Source organism: Scardinius erythrophthalmus (genome assembly GCF_964197995.2).
Source record: "Scardinius erythrophthalmus genome assembly, chromosome: 20".
NCBI classification, from domain to species: Eukaryota; Metazoa; Chordata; class Actinopteri; order Cypriniformes; family Leuciscidae; genus Scardinius; species Scardinius erythrophthalmus.
The window spans coordinates 6,534,389-6,553,683 of NC_138240.1; the positions used below are offsets into that span (position 1 = coordinate 6,534,389).

Here is a 19,295-nt window from a genome sequence, read left to right on the forward strand (position 1 = left end):
AATCATTCGAAAGTGCGCGCTCTCAACTCGAGGGACGCGGCGATACATAGAAGAGCGTAGCTCGCGCGAGTAAAAGCAAAACGAAATAGAAACAGAAAGTCAAAAGTTTGCGTCCATTTTGCGAGACGCGTGCAGTTCCGTTTGGCGTCGCTAGTAGTCGCAGCACAGGCAAATTGGAACGACGTCGTTCAACGCTACTTATACTCGGATTTATCACTGAATATCGATGTAATAATTAAAAGAAAGGAGTATAAGGTTATATATAAAATGAGTAGACGTCGGTAGCTTGAAGTAAACAAACAACATTCCTTGATTTGAAAAATCCAAATGTACTCTTCCGGCCTCTAGGTGGAGCTATTCAGTTTTCTGCATTCCTGAACTCCAGCCTTGCGGCTTGCTGCTGAAAGAACATTCAGTTCAGGACAAAGTGTTCACTGAGTGCATTACAAAACAGAACTGTATTTGTCTGCCTAAATTTGGGCGGGCAAAGCCATTTTCGGTGTAATGCATATAGAAAATATGTAAGCCTAGTTTTAGAGGAATGCTTAGCCTACACAAAACCGCAGCAAACGTTTAAAATGTTGAACTATGAATCTTTTAAAGCAGAATCATATTAATTTGAGGTCATGAAAACTGTATACATATAATTAACCCTTTCATACATGAATTATGATGATAACCTCAGTCAGGATTTTTTTCCTATGTGTTTGTATTGCTCTTAGGGCATGACAAACAAGATTTGAATTATAATTTTTTTTTTTGCACATTTTTCAAAGAGATTTCAGATGTCCACTTGAGTGGACAGCATGCGTTTATGGTTTAAACTGAAGAGATACTGTATTAACCTTTCACGCATATTGGTCACTACAGAGGCCAGCTATTAAAAAAGCATTTTCTTGAATTTGCACGGGTTTTTATGGCAAAGTTGCACATCAACCTCTTCATTGGACCCTGGTGCATCATCCTATACATTGCAAACAACTGGCAAGATGTTGTGTTTCGATTTTTTCCCCCTCCAAACCAAGATGGCCAATGGTCAGTCAGAAATGCCAAGTTGCTCCGGAATATCCACCCATTCCTTCTATCCTAGAAGATTCTTGTAGGTAAAAAAAAAATATTGCAGCATCAAGCAATATCTAATGAGTCATATCACAGTTACATTTTCCAAGTTTTGATTTTAGATTGAGAGAAAACTGATTAATCACATGTCCACTGTAGTGGACGTCATGCATCAATGGCTATATTTCAGCTACAATTCATAATTATAATGTGAATATTGTTTTTGAAACTTAAAACTTTAAAACTTAATCTTCAGTGACTTTTTTTTCTGTAAATAAATGTATTTGTATTATTACAGCTTTTCTCAGTCGCTTTGGTGCATTTCTCACATCACTATTTACATTTGCACAACAGTTAGTTCAACCTCCACAACATTTAGTCATTTGTGCACATCATAGTAGCAGTTTCTCATTCCTTCCAACAAATTGCAAATGATTTTGGACATGCATCAATTGCTTTCATTCAACTCTCTGCTGTTTTATAACATTATCATTTGCTTATGTCATGTCAGTCAAAATTAACTATACTTGTGAATGCTGAATAGTCATTCCATATAAAACTAATAGTCCTCATTTCATTGCTTGAGTCATTACATACAAAAATGTTGAACTAGTTGTCAAAATCTGTCATTTTGACAACTAGTTCAACAAAAATCTGCAACTAGTTGTCAAAATCTGCAAGAGATGATATTCGCTGTGATGTAGATTAAATTATGTGACCAGACAGAGAGGAACCTCTGGATGTGCATGAATGATTACAGTCCTATGTATGTTGTATGTTCAGTTCCAATACAGTATATAGGCCTACTGCAATATTGTGTACAGTTGTGCACAGCTCTACCCAAAGGGAGTGTATGTTTGTTGTAAATAATGGTGTATTTTTTCTTTTGCACAATGCTGTGAACAAATTAGAATTGCAAAGAGCATATGCAGTAAAAATGTGAAACATACATATATTCAGTGTCTTGTACTCAGTTACCTCATAAATACAGTAATGTGTAACTTTTCTGTATTTTTTCAAATGGCTGTGCAAATAGTATTTAGTGCTGTATTGAGCATTTTCAGTGTCACCAAGATCTGACTTTTATCATTGGAAAACATTTACAGAGTAAACTGTCATAATGAAAACACGACTAAGCCATTTGACTATCTTGTTCATAAATGATGGTGTCAGGACTTTTTATTTTGATGACACTGACACTTTCATTGACATAAATACTTGCTTTTGAGGAATGGGCTATCCATTTTGAGCAAGTGACACGCTTTTGCAGGTTATCAACTAGGTTTTGCAGTTTGTACTAATTGTTTTGAGAACTGCATTAACTGTTGTGCAAATGTAAATAGTGTTATGAGAAATGCACCAAAGCGACTGAGAAAAACTGTATAATGTAATTTTCATTGACATTGAAAAAAAGTCATGTGATTACATAATGTATGAAACTTGTAATGCATTACTTGTTAGATCAAAAAGTAATCTGATTTCATAATGCACGTTATTGTAATGCGTTTTTTTACTCATAACATCAAAAAGTAATCTGATTACATAATGCATGTTACTTGTAATGCATTTCTTTACTCGTAACATCAAAAAGTAATCTGATTACGTAATGCATGTTATTTGTTATGCGTTTCTTTACTCAACATCAAAAAGTAATCTGATTACATAATGCATGTTACTTGTAATGCGTTTCTTTACTCGTTACATCAAAAATTAATCTGATTAGGGAATGCATGTTACAATACATCACTCGTAACATTAAAACAAAACTGATTACGTAACGCATTACTTTACTAATTGTAACAAAAAAATTCGGAAATAATCGGAATGCATTATGCATGTTACTTGTAACGCGTTACCCCCCAACACTGATCATTTCAGATGAGAATCAAAAAAACGTATCGCTAGGTTTTCTCAGAGGAGGGCTGTCCATCTTGAACATAATCAGAATTATCAGCTAATACCCCCCCCCCCCCCATAGTGTAATTTCAGAAACTAAGGACTACACCAGGTTAACCTGCCAAACCTTTTGATTGAAATAGAGCAAGGTAAATGTGTGTGGTTGTAAAATATATACTTGTATACGTGAAAGAATAATTCTGATAATGTCAATATGAAGAAATAGATTCCAGTCATCTTTTCTCAAAAAAAGATTTTTTTAATCTGTGAATCAAAACTTCACATGTGAAAATACATGAAATATGAAATAAATACCAAATGCAAGACCACTGATCAAACAAACAGCCACACAAACATATAGTCTTAAAAAGAACTATGCTTAATCATTAGAAATTTTAAAAAGAAAACATTGCCAATGGTTTGCAGTCTTTCCACTTTCCCAGAAAGCAGACCATTCTCTATTCGTCTAATGACACGTCAAAATTCATTTTTTCTGTTTATTGTGAAAACGGCTTTACAAGTCCATGATCCATGGCTCTAGACAGGCAGGCCCGAGCTGCGTTAATAGCATCCTGCTTCTTGGGGTTGTCCTCCAGTTTTGCCACATATGTCAGGATTTCCAGCAATTCACTTTCAATGAGCTTCTTGGCTAGTTCATCATCAGCATCCAGCATGTTAAACACTGTCACAAGACCTCTGTGCTGAATTTCAGGGTTATCATGGAGACACAATCTCTGCAAGATCTCAAGCCACTGCGCAGTCTGTAGATAATAAAATAAATCATATTACAGTCTATCATCTTTGGTATGAGCATCTGATACCAACACTGTACCATTGTACCGCCACAATAATGGTAGATTGCAGTGGGACGTGAAGGCTGTTTAATGATACATACCACTTTAGTCATCTTAACAGCGAGTTTCTTCTGTGCGGCTGTGAGCATAGCCAGTGCGCCAGCAGCCGCCCTCTGAAGCTGCTCATCATCTTCACTACAGAGCAGGATTAGAAGCTTGAGTTTATCATTGCCATCTTGTAGATATCTGTCTTGAACCTGTCAAAATAATGAATCTGGTCAATATTTACATCCAAACTTACAAAGGCTACATTTGATAAGCATAATGTATTCTCAATAGTAATTTCATACATCCTTGCAGCAAACCAGATTGCACATGCACTCTGTGGCGGCTTGTCTGATTTGATCATGTTCCTCAAACATATAGTTTTCGATCTCTGGAAGTGCTTTTTCTTTTAGGATTTTCACTCTGTGGAAAGAGAGATAAATAATTAGATTTGCATTTCCAGAATAGTTCCAAATTTTAGGTTTATGGATTTGGAAGGGTGTAAATACAATTTTTCCCTATGGTGTGAGCATGGCTCTTGATTTCTGTTTTTTATAGATCTATCTATCTATCTATCTATCTATCTATCTATCTATCTATCTATCTATCTGAGTAGTCACTCTGAGTAGGTACTTCTTTTGAGTAAGTAATTACTTCACAACCATTAAAATGCATGTTCTATATATATATATATATATATATATATATATATATATATATGAATTTGTGCAATTGTTTAATGAATAAAAAGCTTCTGGTCAAAAAATAAAATTCATCATGTTGTCATTATCATTAATACCTACCAGTGTCAATTGTGTCACTTTACTGTACAGTGAACTATAACTTATCCTTAAAATTTTGATGAATAACATTGATGTAGAAGCACATAACCCTGGTTGTAAGCCTAAACTTGACCCTCAAATCTGATGATTTGAGGGTCAAATGGGTGATTAGAATGTTGTTCCAGGAACAATTATTATTATTATTTTGTGGTGAAATCACCTTCACCATATAGTTGACAGAAAGCACACTAGGTTTTGAGATGCACTCGACATCTACGCACGTCAAAATCTCGTAATATTTCTAAGAAACCTCTTTCCCTACGATAATATTACGTAATTTTTTGACTATTTCAGAGAGTTAAAGGTAAAATCTTGAAATGTAAAAATAGTCTGTCATGATTTTGCAATGAACAAATATAACAAGAGAAAATTTGAGTTTATAATGTGTCATAAATTCTTTTAATTGGGCTAATACGTTGTTTAAAGTTTTTTGCATAGCTAAAATATTTCATATAATTCAACACATTAATTCACAAATCCCCTCCCATGGCCTTATGGAATAGTGAAGTGTCCATTGGAAGCTCACTTCCGAATCTCGCCCGAAGTAGTAGTACTTATTGTACAGTAGACAACATTTGAAGTGGATAAAAAAGTTAAAGTTGTCCTAAGACAAGAATGGATATTGTACAAAATTCATGTATAACTTTGATGAAAGGTTTTGATCCACTACTGTAGTACTAGTCATCCAGGTACTTATTGCCTTCTCTTTTATGAATACTGTTAATAGTTCCCTTTTCACACACTGTTTTTAACCTACTATATAGTTGGGAAGTATACATATTAGGATGCAGCATAATGTGACACCATATTTGCAGCTTTTCATTAGAGCCTGCAGTTCCTCCACCAGCCCACCAGAAGGAACCCTCACTGAATTTCTAGGAAACCACTTCCTGTCCAGGTTGTATTTTATGAATTTGTGAAGTCTTGTTAGGGTTTAGCTACAATTCTTTTGCACCTTTTGTTCTGATGTCTTGTTATTTTGGTCTTTGTGATGCTGCATTTTGTTTTTGTTTAGTTGGTTAAGAATTCTGCCTTTCCTTTATTTTTGCATTTAAAACTTAATGTTGGGGGTTTTGAACAAATCTCTAACCAGAATGTTTGACACTCACCGAAGCTTGTCGTTTAAGGCAGCAAGATTTGTAAGACCCAGCAGAGCTTCAAAGTTTTCCATACCATCTCGTTCTGTATTTAGCAAGGAAACCAGTGGTCGCACAACTTCATATATCTGTAATGGAAAGAGTAGAAACATGGAAAATTAGATATTACATTTTATTTTAGATTTTTTCATGCTCAGAATACCCTTAATATTTAAAGTAATGTGTAAAGTATCCTTCCCCTTTAAGCTTTCCTGTATTTTACCCATTCGTCTGGCTTTAATATTGCTACAGATGTTAAAGGTTATCTTACCCTCTCACCAGGAAAGGCGATTTCAGGATTGGAGACGGCAGCAATCTTAGCCAGAGCATGGCTGGCCTTTACTTTTCCGTTTGCGGTTCCTTCCAGGGCTAATGGGATCAAAGCCTGTCGCACATAGTAGTGAATAGTTTTTATTTCGCAAAATATGAGATTCACTATGGGTTTGTATTTGCTCTGTGGTCTTTTACCTTTCCTCCACCCTGAGCTACAATTGTGCCACGATCTTTAATATCATTTGCCAAGGCAAGAAACACTCTGGGTGGACAAAAAAAGTAAGTGTATTAACTTCGGCAGCATAATAAACAATACATAACCAGACCATATTATATTTTTTGCATCAGGGTCCAAAATCAAAAACATGCGATATAGTACCAAAACATAACAAAATAAAACCTTGAAAGCATCTCTTTGGTTTGATCAGTCAGGATGGAATTATCTGCTTTGACCATGACAGCGATAGCTGATGTGACTCCCGCTTTCAAAAGCCTTTTCACTCGCCTTTCAATAAAGTCCTTCTTATCCTAAAGCACAAGCAAAATGCAAGCAGTGACAGCAGTGTGACACCATGTACTTACATTTTTAAACATGCGTATTTATAAGTATTTATTAAGAAAATAAATGTAATATTTGTACTTTAAAAGATTCATTTGCCACATCACAGGATTCTGCCTATATTACCTTCGGGTGCTGCTCAGGGACATGTTGTTTGGAGAACTTGGCCAGCTGCACCAGCTCCGGGAGGATATCTTTCTTGTCATAGCTGTTGGTGCAGTTGACCAGGGTGCAGGCGACAGCATATAGGATGGTCTTATCTTTTGACTATGAGAGAAAAATATATATTGTACATTTGTACATACATGTGAATCTTCCCTATTAGGTTTTTCATATACCTTGGCGAGTTCAAACATGGCCCTCATAGCTGCTTCGTCCTCAACAAAATCATCTTTTACATCAGCATCATTGGTAAGATAGGCCAAGCCTTCAATGGCCCATTTCCTGGTGCGCACATCAAGTGTAGGGTTGCAGAGCCACCTGGAATAAACCAAATCTATGGTTGAAATGCAGTTTGACCCCATAACATCTGCATGGAGCAATTACAAACAAAACAAACGCTGAATAGGCATTGTTGACAATGGTCGTATGTTAATGTATTTAATGAGTTTCTGGCATCAGAAATGAAGTGTTTTCCATCTTAGTTTCACTCTTTTTGGACTGGGGAGGAAGTTTTAAGTTCTGAAAGTTCACTACTGTTCAAAAGTTTGGGGTCGGTAATTCCGGTAGGTTTTTTTTATGTTTTTGATAGAAGTCTCTACTGCTCACCAAAGCTGCATTTATTTGATCAAAGAACAGTAAAAACACTAGTATTGTGAAATAATAATTTAAAATAAATGTTTTCTTTTGAATATATTTTTAAAATGTCATTTATTTCTGTGATGGTAAAGCTGAAATTTCAATAACTCCAGTCTTTAGTCACCTGATCCTTCAGAAAGGATTCAAATATGCTGATTTGGTGCTCAAGAAACATTTCTTATTATTATAAATGTTGCTGCTTAATTATTTGTGGAAACCATGATGCAGTTTTTTTTTCTTCAGAATTCTTTGATGAATAGAAAGTTCAAATGAACAGCATTCATTTGAAATAGAAATCCTTTGGAACATTATACATTTCTTTACTGTCACTTTTGATTAATTGAATGCATCATTGCTGAATAAATGTATTAATTTCTTTCAAAAACATCTTACTGCCCCTAAAATTTTGAATGGTAGTGTATGTTTTCATAGTATATTAAACTACTATATTAAAAGATAAAGGAAAATGTAATGTCTCATAACATAAGTCCTTCAAATGAAAGATAGCTAGCGTTCTCACTTTCTGCACTGCTTGGCCAGTTTCTCAGTGGAACCCTCTGCAAATTGTCTCATGCTGTAATCATCTCCTCCAGCTGATCCCAGTTTACACAGACCCTGAGAAAGACATTTATGTTACAAAATATATCAACTGCTCTCATTCAATCATTAATGAACACTGCAACAAACACAGTTTGAATAGCATTACAGCATGCAATTTGCGTACCACAAGTGCTCTGATCTTGATCTTATCATTCTTAGTTTTCTTGTACATTTCCTTCAGCAGAGATACTCCATTGCTGATAAAGAAGGAGGCTTTGCTGGTTTTGGTAGACGCGTGAATGAGGGCCTCCACTGCTACCAACTGGTCCACTTCACGCTCGGATCCACAAAGCGCCACCATCATCTCCATAATGCCCTGATGACCCGCAAGGGCGTTTCCCACGTCAAACGGCCCCTGTAGAATGCCTGACAAAGCATTGATGGCATGGATGTTTTTGTCCATGTCATTGGGGTCAAACTTGCCCCTGTTGATGAAAACCAGTGACATTAAGTATAGTATATGTTTAATTATATGTGCCACAATCTATGAATTCTATACGTTTTGTGGCAAAAGTGGAACTTACTTGATGTACTCATTACAGACATCTCTAAAGTTATCTCGCTCAGGGTCACAGCGCAAGTCATCATAGAGCTTGTTGAGGAGAACACTGGCAATCAGCTGTGTGTTTTCTGTCAGCGGCAACTGATCAGGAAGTTCTGGAACCTGACCGCAGACCTTCAGAATCTTCTTCAGGCCTGTTTTCGAGACAATTCCATTAAAAAAACAACAACATTAAAACGTGTAATTTCAGTCCTTCCAAGGAGTTGAAAGACTAATTATTGCTTTGGACAGCGAATACAATGTGTAATCGCTTTCTTCATTCTACACCAGTGCTTCTCAAACGTAACAATATTTTGAAGGGCAGATTACTTTTTTGGGGTGATTTACTGGATTAGCATTAAGAATAAAGACTTAGAAGAAATATATTTTTTTACTTACAGCTTCTACCCAATACTTTTTGAGCCTAGAAAGAATTATATTCATTGAATGGAAATGGAGTTATAAGATTTTATAAATTTATATGACTTTCCCAGGTCAAGAAATCACTAGGCTTCTTCTTACATCCAGGTTTTTCAAGACAGTTGGAATCCTGGTTTTTAAAATAAAAAAGCTAACACTTTAATTTAGGGTCCAATTCTCACTATTAACTAGTTGCTTATTAGCATGCATATTACTAGGATATTGGCTGTTTATTAGTACTTATTAAAGCACATATTAATGCCTTATTCTGCATGACCTCATTCTACATCTCTTAATCCTACCCAATGCCTAAATTTAACAACTACCTTATTATTCATAAGCAGTAATTTGGAATTTATTGAGGCAAAAGTTGTACTTAATAGTTAGTTAATAGTGAGAATTGGACCCTAAACTAAAATGTGAAAGAAAAAGAAAAACAGGTGTTGAGGGGGTAAAGTAAAATAAAAAAACTGGTTTCACAGACAGGGCTTAGATTAAGCCAGGATTAGGCCTTAGTTCAATTAGGACATTTAATTAGGTTTTGTAAACATGTCTTCGAAAAAACATTACTGCTGAGCATCTTGGGACAATGGCAGTGATATATTTTAAGATATGCCAGTGCAAGTTTCAGTTAAAACAGCTCAAACATGCATTAGGCTTAAACCTTGTTTGTGAAGGTTGTAGGTTGAGAACCATTGTACTATAATAGATGAAACGTACCGTGGTCAATGGTGAAAAGACACTTGGAGTTATCAGTGTCTTTTTTGTCTTTTCTTGGCACATTCCTGGTCAGGAGGTTCAAAGCCTGGTCTCGGCCAGGTCCGGACACCTTCTTGCTTGCGATCATCTCCAACAAGGCAAGCAGGATATCCTTCAAGTCCCTACTGGAGTCTGCCAGTCATCGGACAAAGGCAGTTTTAACACTCAATAGTCTATTGCAAATTGGTTCAAATGATCACAATCTTCAGCAATGCTCCTCTGAATGCTCATTTTCTCAGCTGTCCTCTCTTACCGAGTACAAGTGCCTCTTCTTTGCCGTAATTTCTCTTGTCTCCTCCAGCAAGGGAGTCATTGACACACTGGAACAGGTTTGCAGTTGCCAGGGCAATCTCCTCATTGTCCACAGCCATGATGCTGCACAGTTTGCTAATTCCCACCATGTGGATGATGGCAGTTGCCTTTTAAACCCAAACACATTATTAATAAACATTTATAAATAAATGGCCACAAACACAGAAAATTGTACCAAGAGGACTGACATTGCCTTTAAGACCCCATGAAATAAAATGGGTGTTTAGTGATCTTTATTGTATTCCTTATTATTTATATATTATTTTGTTGTATAATTTATTGCACGAACTTTTAGTCAGTATGTTTTCCAGTAAAAATAAAATCAAGAAAAAATAAAATACAGTATATATATATATATATATATATATATATATATATATATATATATATATATATATATATATATATATATATATATAAATAATACAGTTTCTTAATATGTCAGGGCTCAACGCTAAGGATTTTTTCAACTGGCCCAGTCAGAGCAGTGGTTCAAATTTTTACTTTCCCTGCCAACATTTTCACTGGCCCCATAACAAAAAAGTAATATATGAATAAATTAAAATAGTCCTCAGATAACAATTCTAGATTCCAATTTTGATACCACAGCAAAAACTACTAGCAAGACTAAAGACAAGTAAGCATTCAGTAATAAAATAAGAACAAATAATCAAATTATGAGCAAAAGACGGCTATTATTGGCATAATGTGTGATTTTCTTCTTCCATTCAAGTGCAAGACGCACTTACAGTCTTCGGATGTGTGCTTACTCAAAACTTCTCACACAGTGCGTGAGTACCGAACTGAGTTCTCTTTCGCGTCTTCTTGCGCTTTAATATTTAGATGGATCTTTATTGTATTCCTTATTATTAATCTATATTCTTATATTGTATTCTTTATTGCATTCATTTGCAAAAACATTTTAGTCAGTATTTTTCTTGTTTTTTCAGAAAAACTTCAGAAAAAACATAATAATATTTTATATAATACTTAATGTGAATTTATTATAACACATTAATGCATTCAGAAAATATGTTAGTTGAAAGATATTTTCTTACACCTATAAATAAGCAAATTCATTTTGACAAATAGTTTTTCCACTCACATAAATGTTATATTTATGCCTAAATATAATAATAAGAAAAAATCTTATCTTAATATAAAATATAAAAAAAATAATACAAATTAATTCAGTATAAAATATCTTTTAAAAAGTCTTAATATCTCAGTATATATGCATTTTATGTATCATTTTAATTTGTGTAATTTTTCTTCTCGGGTAAGAGGATGTAAAAAAAAAAATTTGACTGGTTTGTCTGTTCCTCACCCTTGCTCTGTGGCCTGTGCACATTCCTGACAGGGTCCGGATGGCAGCCAGAATCATCTCAGAGTTTCCTGTGTCAATCAGCTGCATAAGTAAAGGCACACCGTTCTCCTGGAATATTCTCTCTGCTCCCGCGTCCTCTCTGGCCAGGACAATCAGGTTGTTGGCAGCCTAGTGGACCAAACAAACATGTTGTTCAGTTAATCTGAGAGATATGTTACTGCAAATTACATTCATTTAGTTTTGCTTTACTGTTTTTAAGCTAAAAGGGAACAGAGTTCTAGGAAACGGTTCAAACCTTTTCTCTCTTTTCCTTATCTGATTCATCTGAAAATAGGATGTCAAACATGTTCTGCACTCTGGAGTCAGTTGAGAAGGTTGTTTTCAGCTGTGGGGAAAATCAGATATGCTCCTTAGAAACTCAGATGTTCGTTACGTGAACTCAAAAGTATTTGACAGAAGCGATCCTCACCTTCTGTTGGATCTCAGCTCCGAGTCTTCTGAGGGTCTCAAGGAAGGTCTTGTTTTTAGGCTCAATGGTTGCACATCTCTGTACGTCCTTAAAGGCCATGTCCAGTTTGCCAAGTTTCTCGAGTGCTTGGCATCTTCTGTACAGAGCCTTGATGTCCGCAGCATCCACATCGATCGCTGCAATTGTATAAAAGAAACAGATCAGCATTCATCAGAATTTTTTTAATGGACCAAGAGAAATATGTTTTAGATGTTTGATGGTATACTTGAAAAATCAGAGCTGAAAATGTTAAAAAAAAAAAAAGGAGGAAGAATAAATTTCCAAATCATACCTTTAGTGGCGTCTGATGCTGCATTGTTATAATTTTCCTGGAAAACAAGACATCAAATAGCCTGGTTAAAACCAGACCCTTTTCAGTTGAAACTGAGTATAGGGTCTGGGGAAGCTATGTATACAAATCATTTCCAAAGGGGCGTCACCAACTGACGTAGCTCAAATTCATCTGGGCGCAGTTGTATAGTTTTAAAACCAATCAGATCGATGAAGGGGATGACGTATGCTTCGAGTGTTGTTCTTTGCTCCGGTTTTAACGAAAACGGTAAGTTTAAATCGCTCAAAACAGACGCGATAATTGATTCGTTTATATACTGTCTATGATTCAAACGAGTGATGTTTCACGGCGGCAACCGGCGTCACATGTTGACGCTAAAGGGTGCCCTTTGCGTCGGATATTAAAGAAATTTCAAAAGCGTCAGTATTATGACGCCCTAGGATGAGAATGCGTTGCATGTAAATCCCTCCCCAAACGTTTCTGATTGGTGCCGCGATTTCAGCGGCACAGTAATGAGTTTGAATGGGCTCTTCTCCAGACTATCATGAAGAGAGAATTAAAATTCGCCGGAAGTAGTCTGGGTTTTCCCAGGCTAGACATCAAATGAAAATCATGCAGAAATGTTTAATGCACATTCAAGTCATGTCGGGAAGATCGTATTTATGAGTTGAATCCCATCAAAGAGTCGGGATTTTATTTGAACCCTGCTCTTTATGAGTTGGGTTTTAAAAAAGTGCTATATTTTTGTGAAGTTAATTAAAGGGAGAGTTCACCCAAAAATTAAAATTCTGTCATCATTTCATTCACTTTCATTCATCTATGGGTGGTGATGGCGCGGTGGGTGGTGATGGCGCAATGGATAAGACACGTGCCTTTGGTGTGAGAGACCCGGGTTCGAATCCACTGTGAGACACCAATGTGTCCCTGAGCAAGACACTTAACCCCTAGTTGCTCCAGAGGCGTGCGACCTCTGATATGTATAGCAGTTGTAAGTCGCTTTGGATAAAAGCGTCAGCTAAATGAATAAATGTAAATGTAAATGTAAATCTACGGAACACAAATGAAGATCTTTTTGATGAAATCAGAGAGCTTTCTGTCCCTCCATTGACAGCTACACAACTGACACTTTGACGCTTCAAAAAGTTTGTAAAGAGATTGTGAAACTAATCCATATGAATTGAGAGGTTTAGTCCAAATTTTCTGAAGAGACTCAATCAATTTATATGATGAACAGATTTAAATTAGTTTTTTATTCACATATAAACATTGATCAGCGAACATAAACAGAAGCTCAACCGAACATGCTAGATGCACAAGAACAAACCTCTTGCGGAAGCTCAAACATGCTGCGTAACATGAGAATGAACCTCATTGGTTCTTGCAGAAGCTCAAACGTGCTGCGTAACACGAGAATGAACCTCATTGGTTCACGCACATCAAGTGAACATGCTTGAGCTTCCGTTTACCAGACTTGATGTGTGAGTTGATGAATGTTTATATGTGAATAAAAGCCTAAATTCAATCTGTTCATCATATAAATCGATCGAGTCTCTTCAGAAAATTTGGAATAAATCACTCAATTCATATGCATTAGTTTTACGATCTCTTTTTGAACTTTTTGAAGTGTCAAAGTGTCAGTTGAGTAGCTGTCTACGGAGGGACAAAAAGCTCTCAGATTTCATCAAAAAGATCTATATTTATGTTCCGAAGATGAACGAAAATAACGGTGAATAATTAATGACAGAACTCAGAAATACGAACTTCCCAGGAGGAATTAAATGCACTACTAGGCTCATAATGTGTACAGGATGTAAACCCTTACCTTTTTCAGGAAACAGGCTGATCTGTTCCTGTAGATGACCGCTAGCACTTTCTTGTCTTTGCAGGCCTTTATGGCTTTAGTGTAGCTCTCAATGGCTTTGTCGATTTCTCCAGCCTGGAAGTACTTGTTACCCTCATCCTTTAACTGGACTGGATCTCCAATTTCTCCCATCTATCAGAGAATGTTACAATTTAGAACGTTGCATATTGTTCAAATGCAACCCTTTTCTGTATATAGTCAAATTCACGTAAGTGTTCGATTTAAAATTAATTTAATAAAACTTTCAGACAATATACTTGCACACAACATTAAAAATAGCAGCATTCGTCGTAAAACATATGCAATTATTAATATTATTATCATATATATACTATATATTTTCAAATAAGCAAAAAATATGATGTAACATACATTAATTATGTTGTGTAGGAGATTTCTTTGTTTAGAGGAGATTTTTGCCTCAGTGCATGAGACAACACATTTTGAGAAAACAAATGTTAAAGATATGTATTGTAATTCAAATCTACAGACACACATGTAAATAGATAAAGTGCAAAAGAAACACTTAAAAGTGTATCTTTCCACTAGTCTGAAAACACACATTATGAAAAGGCAAATAGCCCAAAATCTCAAAACTTTGTTTTTGCCTTTAGTGTCTTGCCTTAATTACAAACACATTCCTTGTAATATTTAAATTTCGTACATCAAAACATGTTCAAACTTACCATTTAGGTGCCAATTTTCTCAAGCAAGTGGTCAAGCACATGTTATCTCTGACTTTAACTGTCTGACCCTCAAGCCTTATTTGGGCAACAGTGTGGCCTCATACGAGATCCTACCTCAACAATACTGAACGCAGTGAATGGCAACTTTTGTTTTCTATAAATTAGACATATTCCCCATTCTGTCTCCTATGACTGCAGATTATGCATGTGATTATAGTTACTTACCGTCATTGAAGTGAATTCTGCTTCGTCGTGAGAGGAAAATCTGTTCTGTGTCAAAGTGTAGTTTCTTGTCTTTTGAGTTTATCAGTTGTAACGCCCCCCCCCCCAAGGGTCTCTTATATCTACACGTTGCACATGGGGGGCACAAACCAGGATAACGGATGGATCCATTTCATTGTGAGGGGTGGCACGGTCTTCATCCACCCCACCTGGTGATACTTACGCATTATGCATCTTATCAATCACAACCTGAGATTACATCTTTCATGTTTTTTCCCTATTCCACATCGTGCTGTTCATTTATTCCTGTTATGGTAGATTCATTTTAATTTGCAGATAATGTGGTCACCCCTTATATCAGTGAAATGGCCTGTCTTTGATATGGTCTATTTAGGGAGAGGGTATGACAGCTGAGAAATCAGTAGCAAATGTCCAGAGCCACCTGATGGGAGGGGGTGTCTCAGAACAGCTGGTGTGCTGGAGGTCTCACTGGTACTTTCTAGAATGGAAGGACTCTCCAACAGAAAGAACTGGGGGAAGGTGTTACGCTCATAACAAAACATCCTGCAACCCAATATATATATATATAGAATTTGTTTATTTTGCTACTTTAACCTTAGATTTAACTGTTGGATTTGGATTTATCTTTTAACATCTTTGAATACATCACCAATATATTCACGGTTATTGATAAAGACATTAAATCACTATACATGATGCCCTGTTGTCACCATGTATACTGCACATAAAAAGTAATTCAAGATGAGATACTTTAAGTGTCAATGCTGATTTTGACATCTAAGTGAACAGAGTGGCAATATAATGTTAATAATTTATACACTACTGTTTGAGTAACATTTTTTTATAAAGAAATAAATGTATTCTTTTCTTCAGAAAGGACACGTTAATTTGATCAGAAACAAAATCACAGATTCCATGTTAAGCAGCACAACTGTTTTCAACATTGATAATATACAGTAAACTGTTTCTTGAGCAGCAAATCAGCATATTAGAATGATTTCTGAAGCATCATGTGACACTGAAGACTAGAGTAATGATATAATAAATAGAATATATTAAAATACAAAAACAGTTCTTTTAAACTGTAATAATATTTAACAATATTACTGTATTTTTTTATCAAATAAATGCAGCCTTAGTAAAGCATGAGACTTCCTTCAAAAACATTAAAAAGTCTTACGACTTCAAACTTCTGTACGTTGTACATTTTACAGCACATTTTACAACACACTTTAATGGAAGTGAAATGTATACATATTTACCAAAATGGAATAGATTAGATTTAGCCAATAGATTTCTCTAATGCATAAGCTTGATCAGAGCTCTTGTGGGGAGAAGAATTTATTGAAGGTAGTGGTGTAGCACAGGTCTTCGGCAGCGATATCAGCGTGTCGGCCTTCAAAAAATCTTAACCCAAAGTTCTGACTGTGGAACAAAACTTTATACCTACAGCTAATTTGCATACAAAGGAGATCACAGGGACATCCTGAGGGAAACGCAGCATACAGCCTCACAGGAAGAACTTTCCCACAAACACCCTGGGAATAACCTAACCAATGGATGAGTTTTACGATATATACAAAATACATCAGGCTATAAATATTTGAAACACATAATCTTTCAATTATTGACTCCCATGAAAAGTTCGAATGTATCCAACATCCAACACTGTAAACTGACCAAGTGAAACTGGTTATCGGCACGTCCCGATAATCTCAAAATGGCCAAATATTGGTCAACATGAAATTCAGACCAACACATGTTAATTTATAATAATGATTTAATAAATTATGGCCTCAAAACAAACAAAGGTGCAATAATAATATTCAAAAGACAGTTCTGACATGGCATTTAAAATCAGAAGCGCACTAGCATAACATCAAGCAATCATTTGGACGCCTCTAGGAAAAGGATCTCCTGAGAGAATGTATATGCGTGTATGAAACTCACCCAATCCCCACATGAAAGACTGACTTCTCATCTGCATTTTAGCACATAAAAACATTCTGGCATCTGGATAAGATGTAAATGATACGCTGCTGATCGAGTCCCACTCTTGATTATCAGGAGCTTATGTGCCAGCATAAATCTGAGAATGACTGAAGTTACACTCCTACATTTACAGTACGTCACACATCTGTGCTCATAAGAGATGTCTGAGAACTAAAGTCACACTTCCATTGTTTCCTAGAAACTGTGTGTTTCCTTGGAAATAAAACATCAGGATTATTACTCCAGTGAGGAGAACTACCATAACACACACTTGTATAATGTATGAAAAATTGCACATTTAAAAATATCTGAACAGCTCTGTTAGCTAGAGTTTGAATCACAAGCATTGCATCTAGATCACTAAAGACTAGATCCTTTAAGAGGTAAAGAGGATAGCTGTTAGAAACCATCTTTGCATATCAGAGGAGTGTATTTATTGCATGTCTACGAAACAACGAATGACGTCACGTCTGTCTTCAGTCTCTGACCCCAGAGCTACCTTTAATCTGTCGAGTTCTTTCGCTGCTGAGAAGCTCAGGGCTACAAAAGCACGATCTGCTTTTGGTTGGATGTCCATCTTATAGCCACAGTCCAAGGAAATGTTTAGCATTGGGATTAGATACAGATGTCTTTTTGTAGTTGCTGTATTGGCCAAAGTCAGCACTTTCTTCTTCTGACTTCTTTTATTTGTTTGGCAGCAGGGGGCGCTCTTGGCACATGAGGATCCAGGGGAGAGATGAAGAAACATCTCAATTTGCTCCTCACTGGAAAGATGATCAACAACATGATCAAAGTTTATAACAGTTACAAGTTATTAATGGCAGTATAACTCTCAAAATATATGAAAAAATGTTTTTAAAATAATAATAAAAAGATAATGTTGTAATATAATATAAATAATTGTAATTAATCTGATATTTATAAATTATATATATATATATATATATATATATATATATATATATATATATATATATATATATATATATATATATCCACAACAAGATAAAAGATTATAGCAGTTGTAAGTTACAAGTTATAAATTTCATAATATATTTTAAAAAGTTGTTTAATAATAATAATAAAAATAACATATTTAATACAACATAATTATAACAATTTATTTGATATTTATAAATGTATAATTATTAAAAATAAATAATATAAAGAAATAATTCAATAATAAAATAATATGTATTACATAATAATTAAAATATTAAATATAATACAATATACAATTATTATTATATAAATGTATATAATAATATTTATTACCGGTATATATAATTAAGATATATGCATATTTGTTTAGTTATTATTACTATTAACAAACTCACCAGTAAGAGAATTAACATGATCATAAGTCTATAGCAGTTACAAGTTATACATTTCATAAAATATTTTAAAAATATTTTACCGGTATTATATATACATACATACATAAATTTCATTTAATATATTCTAATAATTTAAAACATTTATAAATATCAGATTAAGTTCTAAAAGTTATCATTTATATTATAAAGTTATTCTTTGTTTAAATTTGTTATTACAATTTATAATATTGACTGACTAACCTTATCCCTTACCTTATAATAACTTTCAGAATTGAATCTGATATTTATAAATAAAATATTTATACAACTATTTTTTATAAAGTTGCGATAAAGTATAAATATATATGTATTTTTATAAAGTATAAGGAAAAGGTAAGTGGTTCAGTATTACAAATCAGAATCAACCATTTAAACTACTATTTATACAGTATTATGCAATAATAGATATTTTAATATATTTTTTGAAAATATCATTGCAGATCTAAGGGAACTTATACAGAGTAGACGACATATTTTACTTGGCGTGAGTGAAAACAAGGCTGCGAGGGATAAAAGTACAGTGGATTCTACTGAGTATTGATAATTAAGTTGATAAAACACTGAAAATATGTCTTTGCAAAAAACATATGACTGTGCAACCTACTGAACGTACTATACGTTTGTTCCTCACAACTTTATTTTCAATATGACCCTGATAAAGGTCCATAGATCCCTCAAGATCCAATCAACTAACTGTAATGCAGAAACTCACAAAGTAGACATCCAGCACTGAGTCGTCATCTCTATCCATGTCCATGGTGCTTTGCTCAGACGTCAGACAGATGGCGCTGTCCTCCAATGTAAAAGTCGAGCAGGCACATCTGAAAGGAAACAACAGCAATGAATCAGAAGAACAGTGCGAAGAAGCTCAAGGACAAATTAAGAGTCCTTAAAACATGACGGATGAATATTGAGCAAAGCCGGTGGTCTCATAAATGCCAAAACTCTGATCTGAGGGAATGTGTGTGGCCGTGTG

General features: G+C 35.0%; 2 protein-coding genes across 3 annotated transcripts in view; both read right to left on the reverse strand.

The window, feature by feature from the left end:
• Positions 1 to 3,191: 3,191 nt before the first annotated feature.
• unc45b (unc-45 myosin chaperone B) lies at positions 3,192 to 15,292 on the reverse strand. Its single transcript, XM_081348251.1, has 20 exons — positions 14,934 to 15,292; positions 13,984 to 14,154; positions 12,162 to 12,198; positions 11,831 to 12,006; positions 11,657 to 11,746; positions 11,362 to 11,529; positions 9,976 to 10,141; positions 9,684 to 9,854; positions 8,527 to 8,698; positions 8,127 to 8,427; positions 7,923 to 8,017; positions 6,943 to 7,084; positions 6,731 to 6,871; positions 6,446 to 6,573; positions 6,241 to 6,307; positions 6,044 to 6,157; positions 5,746 to 5,861; positions 4,100 to 4,217; positions 3,851 to 4,006; positions 3,192 to 3,716 (listed from the first exon to the last, which is right to left on the reverse strand). Exons 1-20 carry the CDS (start codon positions 14,937 to 14,939, stop codon positions 3,453 to 3,455), a joined length of 2,799 nt encoding a protein of 932 aa, XP_081204377.1. The 5' UTR covers positions 14,940 to 15,292; the 3' UTR covers positions 3,192 to 3,452.
• An 853-nt stretch (positions 15,293 to 16,145) lies between these two features.
• Positions 16,146 to 19,295, reverse strand: part of pip5k1bb (phosphatidylinositol-4-phosphate 5-kinase, type I, beta b) — a 42,784-nt gene continuing 39,634 nt past the window's right edge. Inside the window, exons 14-15 of one of the 2 annotated variants that reach the window (XM_081348420.1) lie at positions 19,032 to 19,140; positions 16,146 to 17,707 (exon numbers count right to left, since the gene is read on the reverse strand). In XM_081348420.1, the coding sequence (XP_081204546.1) occupies positions 17,705 to 17,707; positions 19,032 to 19,140 (112 nt within the window). In that variant the 3' untranslated portion in view covers positions 16,146 to 17,704. The remainder of the gene's footprint in view (positions 17,708 to 19,031; positions 19,141 to 19,295) is intronic. The other variant, XR_014028907.1, reaches the window with a different exon arrangement.